Source organism: Mya arenaria, chromosome 15, assembly GCF_026914265.1.
Source record: "Mya arenaria isolate MELC-2E11 chromosome 15, ASM2691426v1".
NCBI classification, from domain to species: domain Eukaryota; kingdom Metazoa; phylum Mollusca; class Bivalvia; order Myida; family Myidae; genus Mya; species Mya arenaria.
In genome coordinates, this window is record NC_069136.1 from 46,927,866 (window position 1) to 46,954,293 (window position 26,428).

General features: G+C 35.6%; 1 protein-coding gene across 1 annotated transcript; it reads right to left on the bottom strand.

Annotated features, from left to right (window-relative positions):
* Positions 1-2,287: 2,287 nt before the first annotated feature.
* On the bottom strand, positions 2,288-24,512 carry LOC128219565 (5-hydroxytryptamine receptor 2A-like). The gene is made up of 3 exons (XM_052927386.1): positions 23,886-24,512; positions 6,192-6,327; positions 2,288-4,984 (listed from the first exon to the last, which is right to left on the bottom strand). The coding sequence occupies exons 1-3, from the start codon at positions 24,151-24,153 to the stop codon at positions 3,769-3,771; spliced, it is 1,620 nt and encodes a 539-aa protein (XP_052783346.1). The 5' UTR covers positions 24,154-24,512; the 3' UTR covers positions 2,288-3,768.
* Between the last annotated feature and the right edge of the window lie 1,916 nt (positions 24,513-26,428).

Here is a 26,428-nt window from a genome sequence, read left to right on the forward strand (position 1 = left end):
TTGTACACGTAAGCGTCAGTCTGCACTGATTTATCGCAGTAATATAGGCTAGCGTCAAGAATACATTGAATAATTAAACAATGGAAAAAATTGCCCTGTCTAAAAACAAAAAAGAACGCAAAATGTATGAACTCATTTTTTATTGTTGTTGATTGATAAAATCTATCAAAAGCCGATTTGAATATGAATATTGATAAGAGCGGATGTCTCAAAGATGTTTAATAATTTTCTTTCAAGCCTGTTCGTGACCCCGCAAATCAAAAATGAGATATTGGAGAAATAAACAATACTTATTGTGACGGAATGTACACTCTCCGAAAAACGGTCAGATAACTTTTTCGCCATACTGATATTGATTAAGACATGCACCACTACCATTCTAACTCGGTAGTATATCTCCTTTGCAGGCCTAACATACACTCACTTGCCTCATAGTCAGCGGCCCGTCGTTCTTCACAACGCGGAAGTCAATTACGTTACTTGATAGCAACAACTGAACACAAATAACTTCATTTACTTTAATACATGTGTAAAGCTCTCTTGCGATGTACATCATTTCATTCATGTTCTAGTAGCCTGCTGTAGTCTCACTGAATATTGTATAATATTAATTCAACAAAAGCTCCGTGGAGGGCATGGCACCGCTAGACATTAGTCGTTTGTTTATCTTGTCGAACGAGCAGTATAACCGGACTATTTTTAAAATCAATTACATCAGCTGCGCCTGCTGTAAGTTTTGAATGAAGTTGAAGTTATGACCGAGGTTAAAGGTATATCCTTGAATATGAAGAAGGGTGAGTTATTTTCTCTTCGAAAAACAGACGAACTTAAAATCAATGATTTCAGGGCACATTCACTTCCCTGTACGGCATGTCAAAACATGTCAAACTTATTTTTACGAACATGTCAAAACGTGCTAAACTTAAGGTTTACAAGCATTTAAAGTGCCTGGCGTATGGCGCACACTCATTTATGGTTGGTTGGAGTATCATTGCTGGAGTTAGCTGAAATAAACTTTTGTGCAACAAGAGGATGCTGTCGAACATCTGGATAAGGGGGAAAGGGAAATAACTCTTACATAGCCTGAATTAAGGGACTTTCTTTACAAACTTAAATAAAATTTTCGGCCATTATATACTCATGCTATTACCATTTTAAATACTTTTTTGTTTTGCATGTTTTTTCAATGTCGACGATACCGACAATGCCGCCAGCGCCGGCGACAATATAAAGGCTACGATAATACTTCGACTGAACATTTGATTTGTTTCAAACACGCGTTGTCCCAAGTTAACTAGTAAAGACATTGCATTTTAAATGCATATACTAAAAAAGGTCCTCAGCCCTTCGACTGTACATGAGTTTGTCGTTACGTTGGTCTTTGGCCATCTACTTTCATTCCTGCAATTATAGCCTTAATATCTGTCAGACGTTTGAACAAAAAGTATGTAGATTGCTCTTTGTCGACATGACTATGGACTTCAATAATAGCTGTATAGTTCCATATTGTATTTGTCAATTGCGAATATAGGTATTTGGTCTCCTAAAATATTAGTTCTTTCAAAACAAAGCCCACGGCATATTCCATTATGAAACGGGCAGGATTAATCATCAGAGGTTATCAAACTCTGTACGTGTACTGCAAATATATAAGCATAATATTTTCCTAGTAACGCAGTGCACAAATGTTAACATGTGACATCACCAATCGACCTGACGGTTCCATGTTCTCATATTTGGGTAACACATAACATAAAAAGAAGTTCAGACATGCAAGTACACGTACAGTAGTGTTTTACATCCTCTTTATACACTTACAGCCTGTACGTTTTAATTTATTTTGTTTTAAATTACAAAGTTGCTTCGTCGTGCGTTGGAAGTACAAACTGATATACTTGATAGAGTGGAAGCTGTTTACTTAATTTAGGTCACTCGTGACTAAATCTGTTGACTGCTGAAATATATTTTGATATCTTTTCACACATGTATACTCATGTACAGTATGCAATCATGTATTGCTGAATAAACTATTAAAAGTTAAACTTTCAAATATTTCATCTATGGCTAAGCACAAATCGGCGTTTAGACAGTAATTTGCATCCCCCGTTGTCTGTTCTGTTTGTAGAGCTAACATTTTATTGTATACCAGGTACCAACACTTTGGCATGGCGTCAACATAAAGAACAATAATTAAACTCTGGTTTTTAATTCACGATTTAAGAAACAATGTAAATAAAACGGCATAACATTAGAAACTGGCAAGACTTATGTACAATATTGGCGACAATTCAAAATCTCTAAATATGTAAACTAGAAATTATTTACATATAAACTTTAAAACAAAAGAAAGTATGTACATAAATGTTTTGTTCATTTTATCACGTATATGAAATGACTAGGAAAATATATTAAACTATACAGTATAGTTACAATAGTATCTTAATTTTAAATTGGCACAAAAACAAAATGCATACACGTTTGACAAATTGTAATACAATAAATAACATCATCAAAAGAAAAACTATCAATGCTAAAAACGAGATTGTTTTCAAGAAACAAAACTTTAAACTGAACTGCGAATGCGTCATATACTAGGTACAAAAAAATGTACTACCTTTGGTGTCATACCAGTTTTATATGAAAATTGTTAAAAGGATAATGTTCGTCCAACCCAGTCCAGCGTTATCAAGGGTCGTATTGTTTGACCTCAATTCCTTGGTAGTTCTGATTCCGTTTTGTAATCGGAATATTTCTAAACAAAATCAGTAGATGAAAAATCAGTCGAAGTTAAATTTGAATATAGAAGCAGTACATTCAATTGCATTTGTGACAATAATTTAATCAAGGAATTAATTGATTTTTCTCACGATGTTTTATAACAATGTTTCGCTGATAATATTAAGAGGGCTGCAGAGTGCTGTGTTTAAATGAGTGAATCTGGGAAAAATTTCAAGGTAATTGGAATACGGAATCATATCATTTCTATTTATAATGTAGTAGCCATACAACGTATCATTTTCAGGACAAACGAGGACCATAGGTAATAAGACCCAACTGTAATAAATGAAATAAAACGTAGACAGCAGTGGCCAGGTTTCTCCTTACAAATCCTAATTTTCAAACAGTTTCAGCATTAAATTAGATATTCACATAAGACCGTATAACTGTTTTTACTGAAAACATTATTCCACTCTGTGCAATCATTTTAACTTGCCCTACTCTCAATGCAAAATTGTGCCCTTGAAAAGGTCAAAAACAAACATACAAAAAAACAATGCAACAAAAATGTACAAAGAATATCAGAACGAATAGCACAAGGCTAAAATGGAAGTACGTTTCATATGTTTTAACATGACGCACAGTATCCACCACAAAAGTCCGTAACATAGATTGTACAAGCAAGTTACATGCAAAGTAAACTTAAACAATAAACGCTAAGGTAACAAAGCACTGATGTAATACAGTATTTTGCTATACGATAAGCTTACAGCTGGTAGATTTCAATATAGCGCAATGTTAATCTGTGCTCATATGACGGACTAGGCAGATTTAATTGAAGAACAATCTACAAGAAAGGCTGAAAATGTTGCACCGAAATGGTTTGTTTGAGCAATCTTCTGTTATCATTACGAAATGTGGAAGCTTTCAAATAATGTTTATAGAGAAATTTCTAGGGTATATTTTCTATGCTGTTTTTATTACATTAATAAAACATTCTAATATATTTGTCAATATGCGGAACAGACCAATATTTGAAAAACAACAAAGTCATAACGGTATTTGAACATTTTCATTATTTTTGTACATTTTGGGTGTGTAAGTAAGTCCAACACAAATGGCCTTAATTCTCATTGGTCTCTGAATAGCCCGGTACTGACACTTTAACAGTTTGATCATGGTGGCCCGAAACGTCTTGTTGAATACAGTGTAAATTATTGGGTTCAAGGTACTGGATATGTACCCCAGGTACAGAACTGTTGTCATAAGCACTCGATCAAATACGCAAGATTTGCACAACACTGTGAGAATATTCACAATAAAGAAAGGTGCCCAACACACCACAAAAGACAGAAACAGAATTCCTAACGTTTTGCTGGCCTTTTGTTCGGTTTTTACAGAGTTTTTCACTTGTTTTTGCTTTACTGAGTCTTTCTTGTTCCCCACAGAACTGTTTTGTGAGCCTGAGTTTGAAATTTGGCGACGTATTGAGTGCAGCTCTGCAGGAGCACTGAACGTTTGTGTCACTGACTTGGCTTCATTGTCGTTTAAATCATTATACCGTTGGTCTAGTGGGCCTACATCGCAGGAAAAAGGCCGTGAAATAGAAGGTAGGGAGGATTTATTGGTCTCCCCGGAATGTGAATGAGATACTCCTTCATCTGACGAAAGTTCATCAATAGGAATGACGTTTTCACGATTTCTCTCTAAGCTTTGTAACCGGTATTCATCAGATTGAGACATGTCGAACGATTGTCCAGCTATTGGATACTGAATGTTTTTCTCTAAAGACTTGCTGGTACCTGATACTGGCTGTACACAGTCTGTCATCAAAGGCCTACTCTGCTCCTTCTTGGATGGACTACTTTGATTAGAACTGCTACTTGAGGATTCTTGTTGTCGATGCGGCTTTTTCTGTTCATGTTGCAGTTCTTTCCATCGCTTCTTGAAACTCGTGGTTCTACTGCTTTGTATCCGTCTTATTAGAATCTCACCATCGCGAATTTGATTCGGGTTGCACAGTTTATACTGTTTTCGTAATAGCTGTATCGTCATGCCAAATAGAATCCCCATAATAGTTAGCGGAATGTAAAACGCGCTTACACTCCCGTATATGATGAAGTTATCGTTACTTAGCACGCATTGGTGGTTTTTGAGGATGTTGTTATGGTCGACGATCCCCAAAATCATAATGGGGCTACTGATGGCCAAGGCAGCGACGTATACCAACAGAATCTTTATTCTGGTTGTTGTTTTTGACCGTGATCTGAAAATATAAACACAATATTGAAAATAAATACTTTGAAAGCATTCAATATATATATTAAACGTATGAAAATAGCATCATCGATATGTTTAAAACTGTTCATTGCCAATTATGAAACGTGTGGCTCGCATAATTGTCTGACCCATAGGGGAGCATAACGCCGCGCTTTCTCGGGCGTTAGTCTACTTTCAAAAGTTATAAGCATAGTTTAAGTGAATGATTTCGAAGGACCGGAAAATAACTATTTTTACTGTAAAAAATATAATAAAAAAACAATTCCAACCCACTCGTATGAGTTAAATTTCTCATTATTGTTTTGTTTACAATATGTACAATATCAAAGACAATTTTACGTGATTGCCCGTGTGGTTTTAAAGTACGTAGCACTGGAAATCGTAATTCACCATCTCACCAACATAAAAAAACATTACCGGTGGTTTGCTATGAAACAAAACTGTTCAATGAAATAAAGTCCAAACAAAGAAAAGATAAGCTAGTTTTCACCATATTCTGCATGGAATGTTATCTTTTCGACAGTCCAAGATCTGAAACGCATATTTCTGCTCGACAGAAATAGGATAAGAGGCTTTTTACATACTATGGCCATCAAGACGTCCTAAGATTCATTAATAAAGGTTTTAAAAATCGCGTTATCTTTCGGACACCTGAATAGCAGTTGTTACGTGATAAAACCCCATTAACCCTTGAAACTGAAACTTCTTTCAGTCAGGAGCACCCCTTTTAATCATCATAGATAAGTAGTATTAGCATTTAGTATAGTCAACAACGCTAGGTATCTTTTCCATTACTTTCTCGCTTGTCACAAAAAAGTCAAGTCGAAATCCAAATTCTAAAATAATTTTGAATGCGAGTTTAAATTCGATACGAACATCTTTAAGCGTCAAAGTTGAACTATAGGAGCTGCTAGGGGATGTCAATGTCCGTTTGCTAATTTTTCAGTTGATCAAGAGGCATTTCTCGGTCATAACTTATTTCAGACTAACGAGCTGGTAACGTAATGCATTTGACTGTTAACATTCTCATGTTTTACCTTTCAAATAAATATTTTGAAGGATTTGTTGCCATGACAAAGGTTAAAGGTTTTGTACACTGATGATGGCAACGACGCCTACGACGATGACAGACGTACGTATGAAAAAACAGTGGACCTTTTTCTTAAAAGGAAGTACAGTAACGAAACCCTTACCTGGATGCCAGCGGATTTCGGATGGCAATGAATCGTTCCAGTGAGATGGTACAAAGATGGAGGATAGATGACGTACACATTAGCACGTCTAACGTCGTGTATACGTCACACAGCGCAAAGTTCAGCGGCCAGTAACCTGGAAATAAAAAATCAAAACTTAAAATGACTTGTATACGTTCACAGTATAAAGCTCGGCGTCACATTCGCGTTTAACATAACATACGGTTGTTTCCCAGTGATATGAAATCTGCAATTCTTCAAAATCAGCGACGATGTGTAAACAAAATTGCGACAGTATATGCAGCTTTTTTACTCTAGCAATTTACATCGTTCAATAATCAGAATGTTACTTTTTGTTAGTAAAATTGAGGTTTGAGATAACCATATGTAAAACACCAAAACCGGCCTGGGAAGGCACGAGAATCGCTTTGCTTATTTATGATATATCGGCACTTTAAGACCGTTTTTTTGTACCCCTTCAGCGGCCGTTAAACCAATAATGCAATAATCAGAATAATGTTGCATCTGACACCGCACGCAGACGTGAGTGACAGTCCTTCATCAATGGTGAGTCATACCAATGTACTGTAAGGCATTACTGACGCCTGGCGCCATTAACATGGCACACGCTATCTCTGAAAATGGAAAGATGATGAAACATTCTGTATCTAGTAATTCGTATAGCCCCAAATCATGCTATCTAAATGAGCTTCGACAAAACTTACACGAACATAAAGTCTACAACAAATGCGCAAATGGGTGAACGCCAACACTCGTATGTTGTTTTTCAGTCGAACACGGGACAAAACTAAACACTTCTTAAAGCAAAAGCTATTAGCTTTGCTTCACACGTGTGTATAGTGTCTGGCAACATTTGTACCGAGTCTCAATGATATACTTTTATTTATCAACTGCACAAGTTCTTGCACGCCAACGACGACAACGAAGCCAGTTTGAGTCTTAGTTTCAGTCTATTAAAACAATGTACGTGAAAACGGCTCCAGTGCTATAACACAACCTCTATTGTTTCTATATTGAAGAACAGAAGAGCTTAAATAGACGGGCACATTAATAATGAAACTAAGGCATCAATTTCGTGGTTTTCGATCGACAATCCATGAAACTGCAATAAAACCAAAATGCAGGTCGACAGAGCAAAATTAAATACCGGCCTTAACATCCTTTAGAAGTAGTGTCAGTCTGTATGTTACTTTTACAAAAACATACGTCATTCTTAGTCGTTAATTTAAATTATCCTTATGTCATAGTTTCGTTATTTGCAACATATTTGTATTAATGTAACTTTTAGCCAATTTTAAATATGAACACATATTATCCTAAACAAATAGTAACACATTTGTATAGGGTTTCCGCGATTATTTGCATGACTCTGCGATTGTCCCTTTTGCGACCCGGGCCGATGCGGCTCGCCGGTGGAAAGTCACTTGAATTCAATTACTTCGTTGTAAAATCAAAAAGGCTACCGAATAAATCATGGGATGCTACTAACTACATAATTACAATTAATTGATCAGTTTAAAAAAAATAAATATTTTAATTGTAAAGGGAGGCAAACACTAACGCAGTTTAGAAAAGTATGCTGGTTATCGACTTCCAGTGTTGACTTATAGGGCGGCGTTTTTTATTCAGCGTTGACAATGTAAAAAAACAAAACAAGCGGCAATTTGTATTTTCTTACATTTTCGTACACTGTACATATATTTCGACCGCAGGAATACAAGGTATTTTTTATTTCATAAAAGAACGCTGTTCTACTTGCTACAAGTTCATTTTATCATTAATTTGATTTTTGAAATTTAAGACATTAAAAGTGGGAGTGTCATTAATTCGTCCAGACCAAATTCGGATATACTTGCTGGGAAATGTTCAAGCTTATAGGAATAGTGTTAGTGATCACAATTATGAAATTGATGGTCAAAAACTTATTTAGTTTGAGAGTAAACTTACTCACAGTCTTCAAAATTGAAGGTGATAGAAATACGACGGAAATTTAGGTTAACAAAAATATATACAGTAGTAACTTACAAGAAAAAACATGTATTAAAAAGGTTAAAATATTTCGGAGCCAAGCCGTTGCGTGATAATTGGCTCTTGTGCTCATAACGACCCCTAACAACATAACGGGCCTGTATGAGACACTCGGGCCAATCATAACGTTTCGCCAATTATACACCTCTAAAGAACGAAGGAAACATAAAAAAGTTGCCTTTTTTGACATGTATGCAGAGTTTAGATTATTGACGTTACGACTATAATGCTTTAGGAAACGGGCTCCTGGGGAATAATGCTTTTCCATGAAACGGCTATTTGAACAAAATGGAGCAATGGGCTGAATCACAGGAACTATATTCACGGTGTAAGTGTCAAGGAAATCCGATCTCCAATGTATGGAGCCATTAAGAGTGTCATGCAATATATTGTATAAAATAATAGCAAATAAATGCCCCACACAAAAAATATATTAATTTAAATGCTAAAGCGCTTGATTTTCTACCCTGTGATGCGTTAAAATCAACTTATTGCGTTTTAGGGAAAAAAACTACTAAAACATTTTCAAAAAAAAAATATCTCGATAAATGGAAATGTATTAACATTATTAATCATCGTAGATCTGTAAGTAATTTGAACATTTTGCTTTTATTATACACTATATATATTACTACGAAAGCGAAATTAGATAGAAGGCATCTAATTATGTGTAAACCTATTTCTTTGCCTTGTCCTAAAAAGGACCCATCCGGAATTACGATGTCTTAAAGTCGGCATCCATTGCGTAATAGGTAGCTTACAGCGTAAACGAGACTTTATTTGTTTTCATCTCCTATTTCCTGCGCTCATCTGATACGAAAAGAAGGACGCGATTGAGTCCGAGAGACGTGCTTCTTTGTTTGTGCTAGGTGACAATCACCGCATAATAATGTTCTGCCGATTTTTCTCCTAGCACAAATTCATTGTTATGCCTACATTTTCGGCGAAGGGTTATTACATTTGGCAATTTCAACATGTGAACCAGTAACCATCATTTTTTTTATTTCAATGCAGAGGTATTGAGTTCTGCAACTTTTTAATCAATACACAGTTTAATTAAGATTGCGCTTCAACTCTAAACGCATTATCAAATTGCTTTTGAACAAAAATACATGTATTGCAGTTTGGCAATCTTAATTATGATCATTTCAATATATGTATCATTCCACAAGCTTTCTGAAAACAATGAAGATGGATGGTTGTCGATATAACTACCAGTCGAGGTAGAGGTTTATGGGGATACTGAAGATGAATGGATACAAAACATCCAACATTCCACTAGCCTTTACGCAGAATGAAGATGGGTGGATTTCGGACCGTCTTTCTTTCAAAAGGACTTCGGTACTTTTGACAGCTAGACATACAAGGGGTAGGATACAATAACAACAATGTTGAGAATAAACGCTAATTTTAGCTCTATATATTTTGTCATAGTATCATACATAAAAAGAACGCTGCGAAGCGAAAGCGAAAACGTGTCTGTTGTTCGGTTCAGTAAAAGGGGCATAACTCAGCAATTATTAAAGTCAGAGTTTAAGACCTTGCCAAAATAAAACATGTGTGTATTATCTATGTCCAATATATGATAAACGGTAATGACTTTATACATGACTATTGTGAACTTGCTTGTTTTTTATCACGGTAACAATCAATACAACTCCTAATACTCACAACTTCAGACTTTCTTAATGAACCCTAAATACATCGCCATGATGAAAAACAGTCAAGGAATCTTCAATTCTTAATATCTATTACAACTTACAGCATATCAAAAGATAAGATAAATGTATTTAGAAGAAGGTCCAGACGTTAAGTCAGTGTTTCTGCCATTATTATATAGGAAATTTGGCTGCATTCATATGTTTACGGTTTCTACTACGGAAACATAATATCGTAAATGGAATATATGAGTTTCACGGAGACCTGACATATTGTCCGAAATGGTCAATATAACTGAGTATTCTAGTCAAGGTCATTGATAAATAAATATGTACATATCAAGAACTCGCCTGCGAATGTCAGGATCTACATAGGCTATAGAATGTTACTCATGTCATAAATAAAGAGCTGTCACAGGAACTTGACAAATGCTCTCAATGGTTAAGACCAGACTTGCTTATACAGCATAAGTATTAATTTTATAAAATGAAACACTTGATTGTGATAATGGTAAAGGATTAATGTGATCAGTGTCGGTCTAAATTAGTGGCAATTGTAGTTAAGTTTTTTAGAAACCCTGCCACTTTTTATTGATATATACATAGATCGGACATGAGCATGTCTACATGACCATATTTAACACTCATGTGCATCTTTGCCCTTCAAGCGCTGAGGTAAACGTCCTTTTTAGTTATCAAGAGATACTAACATTGATTGAGGAGCCTTGGAACGAACACATATATGACTTGAAGCTAACTATTACATTGGCCTTGGAATGACGTGGCTAGATAATGCGCTTGCCAGGTCGTCTAAATGTGGTGAACATTTGTTATTCCAAAACCCTTCCAGTAGTGAAGGAGTAATAATGGTTACACTATGTTTGCTCCGTCGTGGGACCATACAAAACAATGACAAGAAAAAATAAACACATTTGTTTGCTCAATGACACATGAAGGTCATCACTGACCCGACCATTATCTGACACGCACTTATCAAAACTCTCAACTTTATTAGCCTCATTCAGAAGTGAACATAGCATCCATCAAGCGTCTTATTGAATCGGAGTTGTAGGAGGAGAAATATAAAGGGACAATTTTTCAATTACGCTTAACATTTGAACCCCCGCGGTTTCTCTCTTGCATACAGCGTTAGGACATTGCTCGATATTTGGGATTAAATCGAATATCTAAGAGGTTCAAATAAACGTAACAAAGTATTGGTCTTTGATTGATTAAATATATCTCACTTGTAGTTTTAGTCGACTTTTAAAAAAGAAATACTATATGGTCGGAAGAAAACAAAGCGTTGTAGTCTCTGTCCCCGTTTGCTGTTGGTAAATATTGACAATTCAAGGGCCATAACTCAGGAGTAATCGATATCGTGAGATGATATGTCGAGAGATAATGCCAATTAATATTGTAACAAAGTTGGTAAACAAATGGATACAAAATTCTTAAGTGAGCGATCGGACAGTAAAAGTTAAGTGTTACGATTACTGTTGTTGAGTTCGACAAGACACCAACCACACCAAGGCTATGCCAATAACTCCTTATTTCTCTTAAAAACAATCACACTTACTCCCTTGATACTTACCCGCATGCTATTTAATGGAAGATAACATAGATGCGTATAAACAAAGTCCGTCTGTCTATCCAATCGTGTTTTTTCACAACAGCAGGACAAGCGGGTGTCAACGCTCGTCACTAAGTGTATTATAATCGATACATTGTCATAACTCAACATTTATGGCAACCAGAGTTATGGGTCTTAATCAACATTTTTCGACAAATTCGCAGTGACATAAACATGCCGTAGTAGTGAAAAGCTGGCCTAATGGAAATCTCGTTACTCGACTTCAGTGAGGACATTCAAATATGATAATCAAAATGCGTCCAGATCAATTCAGTAAATCGCGTAAGAATTGGAATCAGTAAGTCAGAAAAAAAGTTATGTTTGGAAGTCAGTTTGGATAAAATTAACACAAGACTGAACGTGAAGTCGAGACAGATATGAACGTTTACGCACACTGATAATAAATTAAACGCTTCAATTTCGAATATTGCCTATCGTCGGTCCATCAAAGTGCAATAAAGCCAATATTATTCGGCAGAGCATCATAAAATGCAAGCCAATAGGCAACTCATTCTAGAGAGGGCTTAAAACCATAGTGTCAGATTGTCGGTTACTCATCGAAATACCATTTACATGTTATCACCAAAGAGCCAGAGGAGTTGCGCTGTTTTACATATTTACAAAACTGAGGCAATTGTCCAGGCTACATCCATTCTATCAGAGAAAAATATCAAAAGAGGAAAGATTCTACTACACCCAATCTATAAAGCTACCGTTTCAAACATTTAAGGCGAAACACTTGTCAAAAATAAGATATTTTTACTATTTATAACACTAAATATCCTAATGAAATCTTAAAAACATGTCAATACATGTTACAAATATGAATTGCACACTAACATTCTTAATGACAAGATAATTGGACGGATATTTTTTATATTCATTATGTTATAAAAAAAAGTAGATCTGATAGTAATTTAGATATGCTGCTAATATCATTAGCAATCTGTTTTACAAGACAACGAAGTAAATTGACTGGTAGTCAATTAATCATCAATACATTCATATGCTCATGTCCAAAAATCATCTCTGAAAGCGTGGTTATACTTTGTGTCATAAGAAAATACAATGTCCAATGAATTTAGTTGTTTTCATTTCCTATTTCATGCACTTACCAAATGTTCTATGGCGAAGGAAAGGGCGATATTAAACCAGAGAGACCTTGCTTCTTTGTTTGTGCTGGAATTAATGCCGATCATCGCGAAAAGAAGTTGTATCAAATCTTCTCGGAACCCAAGTAAATTGTTAGTGTATTTCGTTGCATCTTGTCTTCTTAACGAATATAGTCAGCCAGGCACAGCCCGGTCCCGACTAAGTATATAGGAAGTCAAAAATAAACACTAACAATATTCAATTTGTATAATGCAATGAAACAGGAATCAACTGCAAGACGGTTACCATTAAAGGGAAGGGTTGGCATATTCTTGCTGCTCTAGCTCTACAGCAAGTTTGCTTCTAAAAAAATACATTTGCTATCATTTTGTTCGCAAGTTATGAACAAATAAAGAAACGTGATTTATTTATTAATGAATTAAATCTTGTTTGTAACCGTCGTAAGCGCTATCGTTCCAATCATATGTGTATTAGATTTAAAAAGAAACAACCGAAAAAAACTTCGTTAAGCTGTGGCCTGTCTGTCAGAACTTAAGTTTCAGACATGCGCTTTTCTCAAACTAAATGTTTGTATTTTTTCTTTTTATTCAAAACATGCCCTTTGCAAAAAAACACACAAACAAACTGTTCATTCGTGCAGATGGAGATGAACATGCAATGCCCTTTTCAATACTATGAAATATAGGTTTGCCCTTTTCCCTTCGGGACAATAGCATCCTATAACATAATATTAATAAAACTGGAAATATCCCAACAACATACAAACGAATACTCTAGCACAACTCATGACCTCATCAATAGTCATAACAGCATAACGACGATAAATATTTTATAATAATATACTAGTTTAGTTATCAGTTCCGCCTCTTGCGAAAACATCGTTATGTGAATATATGAGTTTCTTTGGAACACGGAACGGGGATCTTATTCATTGGACTGAATGGTCAAAATAGGAAATATTAGTTGAGAAATTGGTAAATGGCTGTGTATATATTAAGATATATTGCCGCCTATGGTCGCCGCCATGAAAAAAGGCAGACATAAACCATAACTATTTCTCCTCTGATCAAAGCCATAGGGCTCTGACAAATTCTCTCGATGGCTTAGACACGAAATGTTGCTATGGCATGTGGGTTAATTTGAACGAGGGGCATATAAGGCGATTGAGGAGATATTCGAAATCCTTTCAACGAGTGTATGATTATAAATTTGTAATTTTATGAACTTTCTCCCATATACAATAGCAGCGACGTTGCCGGAGTGTGTTCATGTCGTGCATTTATGTCGACACTTTCAAATAAGTTACTTTAGAACGTTGAAGAGATCCAAAAATGGTTAAGAGATCTGACTAGGTTATGTTTGGCCCAATGTGTAGTGACGTGGTTCGAACAAGCGATCTAGAGTGGTGAACATTATTTTGACTCATGTCAGCGAACATTATTTTGACTCATGTCAGCTCTAGATAGGGCACATAATTGAATGGTCTTTGATACAATAAGAGCGACTTGGCTAGCATATACACTTTGCGGGTTGTCTTAACAGTTTTGGTTTCACGTCTACTTTAGAGCGTATAAAGAGTTGGCGGACACGAACGGAATGACGATGGTAATATTATGGTTTTCTCTACCGTGGGGGAGACAATAGAATACTAGGCAAACGTTGTCCTCAATAGCCCATTCAACCAAACATTAGCTGACATGATGATTGTTTCAATCAAAAGTCACAACTGTATAAGTCTCAACCAGGGGGACTCTTAGCATCCATCAAGCATTTTATCGAATCGGAGTTTTAGGAAGCCAAATACAAAGATTCAAAAGAGGTCATACTGACGGCCGCATTTTCAGTTACAACGAGCATTTATCAGTTTATCTACATTAGTTGGACAGTGCCCCATCATCTTCTACAGCATGTGGACCGCAACAAACGGAAATGAAGCCGTGTAAATGTCCTTAACACGACATTTAATATACAAAACACTTTGCTCAGTTCTTAGTTTTGTTTTAGAAATAGAAAATAAAGACGGCATAGTTTGTTAACGTTTTAAGTATTGCAGGACCCATCTTTGCTAGCCGCGGCACACATGATGATGATCTACATCCTATATCGCTAAACTGAATTGTTCGTGCAGATATTGACATTGACATTTAACGGGACAAAAACAACTCGCAAAAGGATTGTTTGATGAAAATACGCTATGATCTCTTTCACATCGACTTATGTGATGATGTGGCATTTCGAGAGCATTCAGGAATGTATTTCTTTATGTGAATGAACATATGTTTTTGCCCATCGCTTGTTTAAAATGAACAGGGAAACATGCTAACATTTAAAGTAATACGCTCTGAAAGATAGGTCATAACTTGTTTTGTTTTCATAAAGGATATGACCTTGTTTTCTCGTCTTAGTAGGTATTTCGGTTACACACATACATATATATACACACATGATTGAAAATATATCGTTTGCGGCGATTTAAAAACGAATTAATTTTATGTTTAATAACGTTTGTTTTATTCTTTAAAACGTGCGAGCGAAGTGATAGCAAATATATTTTATAAGTGATGTACGGATAACGGATAGAAAAAATGTACCTTTTACAAAAAAAGGTAGTTTATCAATCAGTAGTTCAGGCTCACGTCGGGTACTACAGGGACATTCCCAGTATAGTTAAACGTCTATTTCAATAGCAAGCATAAAGACCACATGACTTACACCATTACTTTATCTCGATCTGTCGTTGCATGTGTAGATATCACATACGATTCTTGTACTACTTGTGCAATTGTTTTCTGTTTCATTGCATTCAAGAATTTGTCATACAAAATGCTATCTGTCTGACAAGATCCAATCAATGGCGATCCTTGCAATAGTCTTTGATACGCGTGAAATATGAAGCCGATTTGTACGGCCTTCTGTACAGGCGACATTACATCTTGATATATACACTGCCATTTATTCCTAATTAATATTCAGCTTTATTGGCCATTCAGGACAATTAATGAGGTCTCCGTTTCTCTCTTAACAGGAAACCCATATTCCTAACGATAGTATGTGTTCCTAATAGAAATCGTATTCATATGAATGTGGCCATATTTCTTATAAAGTAATGACAGACGCGATCAACGCAGCTATATGTTCTATTTTAAATTATCATTCGATATGCTGATTGCTATATTGCTTATTTCACGAGTGTTCCTTCTGTCAAGTTTGAAAAGGTCCCAATTGCTATGCGAATATTATTTACATTATTGGGGTTTCCTAGAAATAAAACGAAATCTAAATACTAAAATCGATCATAACCACTATTCAAATTGTTCAAAACGTAATAAGCTCTCTCCGAAAAAAATTGGCCTCAAAGCCCCTTTCGTGTTCGGAGAAAATTCGGCAGAAAATGATTGTGCGATGATTGGCATTAATTCCACCGAACACAAACAAAGAAGCAACCTCTCTCTGATTTGATCGCGTCACTCTTTTCGTCTTTTATTATTTGTTGAGTACATACGAAATGAGAATGAAAACAAATAACGTTCCGTCCGCGTTGTAGGCTATCTATTACGCGAAAGAATGCCGTGCTTTGAGATACCTTAATTTCGAACGGATTTTTTCGGACATGACCAAAGAAAATTGGTTAATTTGATTTCTACTAGTTATTTCTAATCGAATATTTGAAATATATTTCTAAAACTAAAAGCAGTTTATTCAAATTACTATCATAGTTACCAGCAACAATGCATTTCCTTTTCCGTTTTTCGACGTATGTGATGATATATTGCATTTCGAGAGCATCCAGAAAAGGATTTCATTGAGTATTGGTGATGTCATGAGTTTCGGTGGCGATATCGTTTTATTGTTGTTGAGACGTTTGCAGTATTATGAATATTATGTTCCAGGATGCTTTTGCCACGCAGAATATCGGACGAAAACTATAATAGTCTTGTAAAAGACAGTTTATGTGAATAAACATTTTTTTTGCAATTTGCATGTTTTGAATAAATAGAGAAACTAAGCAACATATGAATTGAGAAACGCGCATGTCTCAAACGTACTTTCTTACAGACGGGTTACAGTTTGAAGTATTATTTTCGGTTGTAACTTGTAAAAGTAGGTATTTCGGTTACACAAGCCTAAATACAATTGATTAGTGGTGGTTAATAAAACGACTTAATTCTTAGTTCAATCACTTTTGTTTGATTGTTTAAAACGTGCGAGTGAAGTGAAAGAAAATATATTGTATATGTGATGTTCTAACGGACAGAAAAAAATGTACATTTTATAGTGAAGGGTACATTGTTTTAACAATCAGTAGTTCAGGCACACGTCGATAACTACAGGGACATTCCCTGTATAGTTAAACGTTTTTTTACTAACAAACATAATGGCCACATGACCTACACCTACACAAGTTCTCTCGATCTGTCTGTGCATTGGTTGATATCACATGAGATTCATTGATAATCTTGTATCACAAGATGCAAATAAGGATATCGATACACTACAGTTTAGGACATCGTTACATATAAAGATATAACTTGAATTTGTATAAATAACATTTCAAAAACAGAAGCACCACTTAAATGACACCCGTCTTGCAATATTTGTGCAATTGTTTTCTGTCTCATTGCATACAAGAATAGCTCATATAAAAATGCTATCTGTCTGACAAGATCCAATCAACGGCGATCCTTGCAATATTGTGGTACGAGAGAAATATGTAGCGGATTATATACTGCGCTCTGTACAGGCGACATTACAGCTTGATATATACACACCCATTTATTCCTAACTAATATTCAGCTATATTGGACATTCAGGACAATCAATGCGGTCTCCGTTTTCCCTAAACAGGAAACCCATATATTCCATTAACGATATTTTGTGTTCCTTATAAAAAAGAGTATTCATATGAATGGAGCCATATTTCTTATAAAATAATGACAGACACGATCAACGTAAAAAACTGGACCTTTGCACGGCTAAATTTTTTATCTTAAATTCTCTTATCATTCGATATACTGATTGCTATACTGTTGATTTCACGAGTGTTCCTTTTGTCAAGTTTGAAAAGGTCCCAATTGTTATGCGAATATTATTTACATTATTGGGGTTTCCTAGAAATAAAACGGAATTTGAATACTAAAATCGATCATTACCACTATTCAAATTGTTCAAAATGTAATAAGCTGTCTTCGAAAAAAATTGGCCTCAAAGACGCTTTCGTGTTCGGAGAAAATTCGGCAGAAAATGATTGTGCGATGATTGGCATTAATTCCACCGAACACAAACAAAGAAGCAACCTCTCTCTGATTTAATCGCGTCACTCTTTTCGTCTTTGATTATTTGTTGAGTACATACGAAATGAGAATGAAAACAAATAACGTCTCGTCCGCATTGTAGGCTATCTATTACGCGAAGGAATGCTGTGCTTTCAGAGACCTTAATTTCGTACGAATTTTTTTTCAGACATGAAGCTTAAATACAATTAATTGGTGGCGGTTAATAAAACGACTTAATTCTTAGTTTAATCACATTTGTTTGATTGTTTAAAACGTACGAGTGAAGTGAAAGCAATTATATTTTATATGTGATGTTCTAACGGACAGAAAAAAATGTACCTTATATAATACGGGGACATTAATTTAACAACCAGTAGTTCAGGCACACGTAGGGTACTACAGGGACACTCCCAGTATAACGTTTATTTTACAAACAAACATACTGTACACATGGCGTACAACTACACAAGTTCTTTCGATCTGTCTGTGCATGGGTAAATATCACAGGAGATTCTTTGATTATCTTGTATCACAAGTTACATGTTAGGATATCGATACAGTTTAGGACATCGATACATTTAAGGATATAACTTGAATTTGTATAAAAATCATTTCAAAAACAGAAGCGCAACCTAAATGACACCCGTCTTTCCCTATGTGTGCAGTTAATTTCTGTTTCATTACATAGATGAATATCTCGTACAAAAATGCTATCTGTCTGGCAAGATCCAATCAGTGGCGATCCTTGCAATATTGTGATACGAGAGAAAGATGTAGCGGATTTTGTACGGCGTTCTCTACAGGCGACATTACAACTTGATATATACACACCTATTTATTCCTAAGTAATATTCAGCTATATTGACCATTCAGGACAATTAATGAGGTCTCCGTTTCAGGAAACCCATATATTCCATTAACGTTAGTATGTGTTCCTTATAAAAAGCGTATTCATATGAATGGAGCCATAGTTCTTATAAAATAATGACAGACACGATCAGCGCACAAAAAACTGGACCTTTGCACGGCTATATTTTTTATCTTAAATTCTCTTATCATTCGATATGCTGATTGCTATATTGCATTTTTTTCACGAGTGTTCCTTCTGTTCAGTTTGAAAAGGTCCCAATTGTTATGCGAATATAATTTACATTATTTGGGGTTTCCTAGAAATAAAACGGAATTTGAATACTAAAATCGATCATTACCACTTTTCAAATTGTTCAAAATGTAATAAGCTCTCTCCGAAAGAAATTGGCATCAAAGGCGCTTTCGTGTTTGGAGAAAATTCGGCAGAAAATGATTGTGCGATGATTGGCATTAATTCCACCGAACACAAACAAAGAAGCAACCTCTCTCTGATTTATTGCGTCTCTCTTTTCGTCTTTGATTATTTGTTGAGTACATACCAAATAGGAATGAAAGCAGATAACGTCACGTCCGCGCTGTAGGCTATCTATAACGCGAAGAAAAGCCGTGTTTTGAGAGACTTTAATTTCAAACGGATTTTTTCGGACATGAACATAGAGAATTGGTTGGTTGGATTTCTAACAGTCATTTCTTATCGAATGTTCTAAAATATAGATAAAGTAATATATTCAAATTACAACCGTAAAGGTAAGTCTGACAATTGCCTCAATTTCGCAAAATTGTAAAATAGATCGATGGAATAACGGATATAACGGAATAACGCAACTGCCTAGCTTGTTGGCGATAACATGTAAATGGTATTTTATGGTAGCTGGTCACTGCCCATTTGATGTTTTTGCCACGGAAATATGACAATACGAAAAAATGTCAAATAGCAGGGACAAATACTAATTTGAACGTTATGCCATGTGTCGGGGTTAAAATACGAAATAAAAACTCGTCCTATATTCGCCCAGCCACATGCCGTATGTTCGCTTTCAGGTAGGCATACGTAAAACTCTATCAATACAAATCAAACCGCTGCACTTTCATACATGTTTCCTTGCATTCACTTTTCCTACATTTTCGATACCCAATCATGCCTACCGGAAACGGAAATGTCTCATGTGGATTGGCGGGGCGAAAAAAGCAAGGTGGTGGGGTAAGGACAAAATACGCCGTACTATTAAGTCGAATTTTAGCCCCACCATCTTCCTTTCACATTTTTTCGAATAGTCGTATTATATACCTGCAAATGGGCGCTTTTCGTATATTCGCGGCGAAAATACGAAATGAATTAAAAAGGTCACCGTAGTACTTTGCTGTGTTACAGACAGAATGACAATATGAGTGAGCCCTTCTGGTGAGTTTGTAACCTTTACGTGTATAAATGTCTCGACGTCAAGTTTAGTCTTGTGTTTAATATTGTTCACCCCTTTTAGAGTACCACAACCGCTGTTTGGTTTTGTGACGTCAGACGTTATGTGACGTCGGGGATTAGTGAAGTTGATACAATCCGCTTTTATCACATAATTATAAAACAGTTATACATATGTCATTTACGGATTAAAACAACAAACATTAACAAACAAAATCGATAGTGTGGATTAAAATCAAAAGGTGTGGTGTAACGTTCATAGTTTGACATAGGATTTTCGATAATTTATAACTTCTGGATATTAAAGGTCGACTTTTTGGTCAAATAAAACAAATGTAAGGTTTGGATTAGGGAAGAAACGAGCGAAGGAGAAAATCTTGTTCATTTTTTTTCTCCGGGCTTTATTAAAACCCGAAGCGCCGCAATGAAACGAAACCAGGTTTTTAATATGGGCAATCGGAACTCATAACCAATTAATTTCTTGTCAGTGTGTGTGTACCACGTGATAAATTACGTCATATTTACTACGTCGGAAGGCTAAATTTTGCTTAAAATGAAGACTTAAATCAAAGATAACTTTTCTTTTACTACACTATTTTAAATGAAACAAAGGGTAGTCTACGTTGCTTAAAGGGCCTCGTCTTCGTTTTTACCGGAGTTTGATAAAGTGATTAGTTTCACCAAACACTTCGACAAACCTGTGTCCTAAATAATTTGTTGACGGTGCTTTGTCAGACGGCCGTATTGTGAAAAGGTTTGTCGACGTATTTTATTAACTGAATTCTCAATCAATCTCTGGTAAAAGACCGAAGGCGGGGCTCTCTAAGCGGCGTAGACTGTGCTATGTTACATTTAAAATGGTGAATAAATTGGAAAGTTATCTTAGTTTAAAGTCTTCATTCGAAGCAAAATGTTGTCTTCCGACGTGAAAGTTAATCTACTTAAGTACGTATCTTATGTGTGTAGTTTCCATCAATTTAACTAATTTGGGTGAAAACCATATTTCTATTTTTAGTAATAGTGACCGTGACGTTGACCCAATCCCAAACAAAGACAATCTCGAGCTAGCTCTTCACATAAGCTACCTACACACCAATTTTCATTACTATCCATCAATTGTAACTTAGGTTATTGGGAGGAAAGCATATTTTCTTCTATTTTTATTAACAGTGACTTAAACCCTTTGAGACCTAACCCACTCAAAAGTAATCCCAAGCTAGCAATTCGCATAAGCTACCTACACACCAATTCGCATAGCTATTCATCAATTCTTACTTAAGCTATTGGGCGGAAACCATTGTGAACATGACCTTGAACCCACCACCTTTAAAAGCAATTCCAAGCTAGCTCTTAACATTAGCTACCTACACACCACCATTCACCATTATCTACCAATTATATATATTGAGTTACAATACACTTGACCTTGACCCCAACCCCATCAAAAGCAATCCAAACTTAGCTCTTCACATACGCTACTACCCACCAATGCTAGCTTAAGTTATTGGGTGAAAACCGATGTTTGACGTCCGCCCGGCCGTTCCCCGCCGCCCCAACCCCTCGCAGTCGCCCCATAGTATGCAAGTGGAGTAAGTGAAGTTAATTAAATGTCGCAGTAGGACATTTCTGCATTTCTTCTGCAAAATATCTGATTAACTAAGACGCTTGATGGATGAACTATCCATTTCGGAATAAGACTGATTAAGGAATCATACCCAGACATAAGCCAGTTCCCTGACAGCTCCATCAGCATTAATGTTATATATATATTCTGATGCCTGGCTGCAACCTCATACAATAATATTTTGGTGTCATTTAAATGATTTTTTCTTGCTTATTACAACAATGTAAATTAAATCATTGAAAGTATACAGCAAAGAAAGCACTAACACTTTCAATACTTGTTCTTTATTTCAGCTGAAACCCGACGAAAGTTACGTATTATGTATTAGTTATATTATTTTCGGTAAATGTTTTGTATTTTATATTTCTGCACACAAAACTCTTTGAAATGATACCAAAATAATATTGGGCCTCAAAGCACCCAAAGGTCACATATGTGTGGGTTGGCTCCCGTTTATTAAAAGTTGGGTCACAAAAACACTCAAAGGTCATATGTATGTTGGTGACTTCCGTTTATTTAGAGTTTTAAGTGCTACATGTCAGATGATTTTCAGTGATGCTGGCTTAGACAGACCAACTGGAGCAGCAACAAGTTGCAACAATGGTCCAGTTTTGAGGCATTAAAGCACGGTTTAAGGAGTTCTACCGAACATGCTATTATACCAAAATAGATAATGAAAATAAATTAAATTAAAAAAATCAAATAAATTGAAAGTGAAACTAGGGATTTTAAGAGCACCTTATATCGCATTTTGAGTACTTGCACATTATGAATAAAGGATCACGTATTCACACTTAAACGCTTAACTAAACAGAATTGGTGTGCTTCAAATGACAATAAATTTTTCCAGATCAAATTCTGTAGTTATTTATTTTTTACTCCTCCTCCATCGGAACATAATTATTTGAAGAAAAAACAACAGGAAAAAGCAGAGGCTTAAATGCAGGTCATACATATAACTATACGTATTCATCTTAGTGCTTAATTTTTGTATATTTTAGAACCATACATGGATCATGGGCAACAAACTGCAGTGTTTGAAAATACAGCGAAGGCAGCGATTTGTTTTGGATTTTTTTCTGCCTGCCTTATAGAAAATCTGATTGAGAAAGTACAAAATCATGCCAAAATAGCTGGTATAACAAATTCATGTTTTGACTCTTTTATGCGTGTGAGCTGGTCTTGTGAATATGGTGTATGTTCTCAAGAAATGTATTGTTGTTTTATTCCTTCAGAGAAACTGTGTCTAACAAAATGGGAAAATACTTTGAGGGAAAACTTGACGATATTCAAGGGGAACAGTCTAAAGAATGCAATTAATTTCATGAAGAAAAAAAATATTGTTGACCCAAAGAAGATTGAATTATACTGAATATTTGGTCCGGTCCTAGGAAAAAAAAGCAAAGGGTATATGACTAGAGATACGGAGCAAATAAATCTATGTGCCTTTAAACAGGGTCATCGTACTGTGTAGTAACACTACTTTCGTGCACTGTAGATTTCACAATATGTTGACAATATTCGTCATTTTGAAAAAATCATTGTTGTACGATTTTTAACAATAACAAAGTAAGCGACTGTCAAGGTCGTAAGTTTTACACCGTCGATCAAGAGGCATAAATTCAGCTACTTCTACAACCAGAGATATGGGTCTTGTTCGACATACCGATTGTGTCATGTAACAGATACAAGTCAAAGTTGCATGCGAATATACAGTCGAAACTCGTTGACTCGAACTCCCAGGGACCGGTGAAAATAGTTCGAGCCTCGAAAAATTCGGGCCAAGCGGAATTGCTTACATTCAGTATAAATAAATCGGTCCTTTAAATCCAGATCGAGCCAAAGAGGAATTCGAGTCAAGCGAGTGCGAGCAAACGAGGTTCGACTGTATTGTTTAATGGAGAGAGCTTTTTAGCATGACCAACGTCCATGTTTATGCACAACGACCTTGCTGACAACGACGACGACACCAAGTCTTTGAATATAGATTAAATATTTTTTCTTCGAAAAACAGATATCCAAAAAATAGAGAAATGACAAATGTAAAGCCACAGTACCTGCAAACTCGTTGAGAATGCTGAGCGGCCAAACGACAAAACAGACGAGCAGATCCGTGATGGCGAGCGACAACAAAAAGTAGTTGGTCACGCTCTGTAGACGCTTCTCCATGACGACCGCCATGCAGACGAGAATATTCCCCACAACTCCGAACACAATCACGGGAAGTAACAATAAAACGCCCCAGTTATGTTCACTTGTGACGTCATTCTGCACGGTGTTGTTCATAATGACATCATATCCCATATATGATACAGTCCTATTCATGGGTGACCAAAGATGGTGGCACTGTGCTATATGTTATAATCCATATTTATATGCTGACTTACACAACAATCTATTTAATCCCCACTTGAATCAGTCAATGAGAGCTACAAGATGAGCAAATCTGTTAGCCTTTGATCTCACTCAATGGAATGCTTTTAACAAATGGTTCGACAGAAAACTGATCCCTTGTTTTGACCATATGTCATACGAAGAATAAGAAGTGTTTCGTTCTCAAGTATTGCTTATGTCAGTTGTATTTCAGCATGTTCCACAGCTGCCCTTGGTTCCTGAAAATTAGAGAGAAAAAATAAATGGTAGTAAGAGGAAAACTAACTTATTATATTAGATTAATGGCAAATTGGATAAAGTCAAGTAACAAAATGCCCATGATTGCATTTCACCGACTGATTACACGCATAGACATTTTCACTTGTATGATACACTCCCGTCTTTGTCCGCTGTATTTTGGAGAGATGGAATTGACATTTGAAGTAATTGGCTTTATACCAAAAGGAATTCGACGGAATGAGCCCTGTTATTAAACTTAATGCACAACATATGCATGAGTAAAATAAATCGCCCATGGTTAAGCCCATTCGCCCCTGAAATTAAGTTCCATTATTGTATTTACAAGGTCGTGAATTTTACAAAGTACCTATTTATGTTTGCAATATCATTCAAAACTTATAACGTAATCCTCTGGGATGCTTTACCGGGGTTCTTGCAAATAAATTGTATGTCATAACCCCACTGGCCAGTAAACGCAAATAAAGTTAAGCATGCGCGAAATAAATTTTAAATGCACAGTCCATTGTGGGCTTTTGGAATAAAACAATCATTAACCCAGAAGGAAATTTCATGACCCAAACAGTTTTGCGCTATACAGGAAAACACGTATGTAGTTTTGTTAGGCGAGGGTAATGGATTTGTTTTGGTGCAGAATATATTTTACCAGCCACGAGCAGTTCGCAAACACAGGGATTAATTACGAAAAGCAGGTTTTGATCACATAGTTATGTTTATAGTTTTTTGGGTCCGCCTATGTGTCGTCGGCGTCATAAACTATAAACGTTAACTAAAACACTATTCGCGGTATGCACAAGGTATTTGCGTTAAGAGATGATGCGCACAGGTGGAGCCATGTCAATAACTCTGAATCTGATAATTGTGCAGTCAGGCCCAGTTTCGACTGAAAAACAACAACAACAACAACAACAGCAACCGACAAATATCATATCACACATACTCAATCAGAAGCTTGAAGTAGTCTTATTTAATTACTTTGAAGTATATATACGGTCAGTCAATTAATATCGCACGACTTAAAATGTGACCAATAATCACCACATTGTAAACGTCAGTTTTTCTCGTTATATGATGACATTTTCTGTGTTACGCTTGACGTCTTGATGACGATCATCTCACGTGAGCCCAAATAATCTTCTTGGGATTGGGATCCTAATTTGCTAGGCAATGCTTATACAAAATTGCGCAATTTGATCGGAAATGCTAAACAACGATATGAATCGGATCGATATGTGGTTGGTTCTAATCTTATAAACTGGTATATAAATATATATTATTTAAATATCTTTCTTTATATATTTATATATTCTAGTTTATTCGCAAAGTCGTAGATTGCAACTCGGACAATTAGCGTTTATAGTACTTTATTAAGGCAAAAAAAAAATTGTTTGTTTAGGGTAACCTTCCCAATATTTTGAGATAGGGTAGGTAGGGATTTTTTTTGAATTTTAAAAAAAATAAATTCAAAATCTGTCGTAAGTTCAGAGTGTTTCCTTGTACATGGCAGTCTTTCCTCCATTACTGTCATTGCCTGACTTTGTTTTATCATATAAACAATAATTCTGATCGTCCAATTCGCATTTATCCGCCCTTCCTAACTCTCTATTCGCTAACGAATATTTTTCAGCAACGGAAAAAAAATATTTAGGGTCGGCCCACTTTGATAGGTAGGGTCGGGTTACCCGAAACAGACATTTTTTTTTAGGCCTAATGAATATATAAACCATATCATTAATTGTTCATCGTAATAAGTAGTTTTTACATTATCATTTAAAATATTTAAATCACGTTTTACAAATATGTTATAATATTATTATATTTGTCATGAATTCAATTATATAATGAAAAAGATGGTTGTTCAAACACGTATACATATACGAAAGTCAAATAATATTCTTGTACTAACTTTGATAATTGCTATAGTACTTTTTCATTCATCCTTTATATGTCAATAATATTAGTCGCTCAC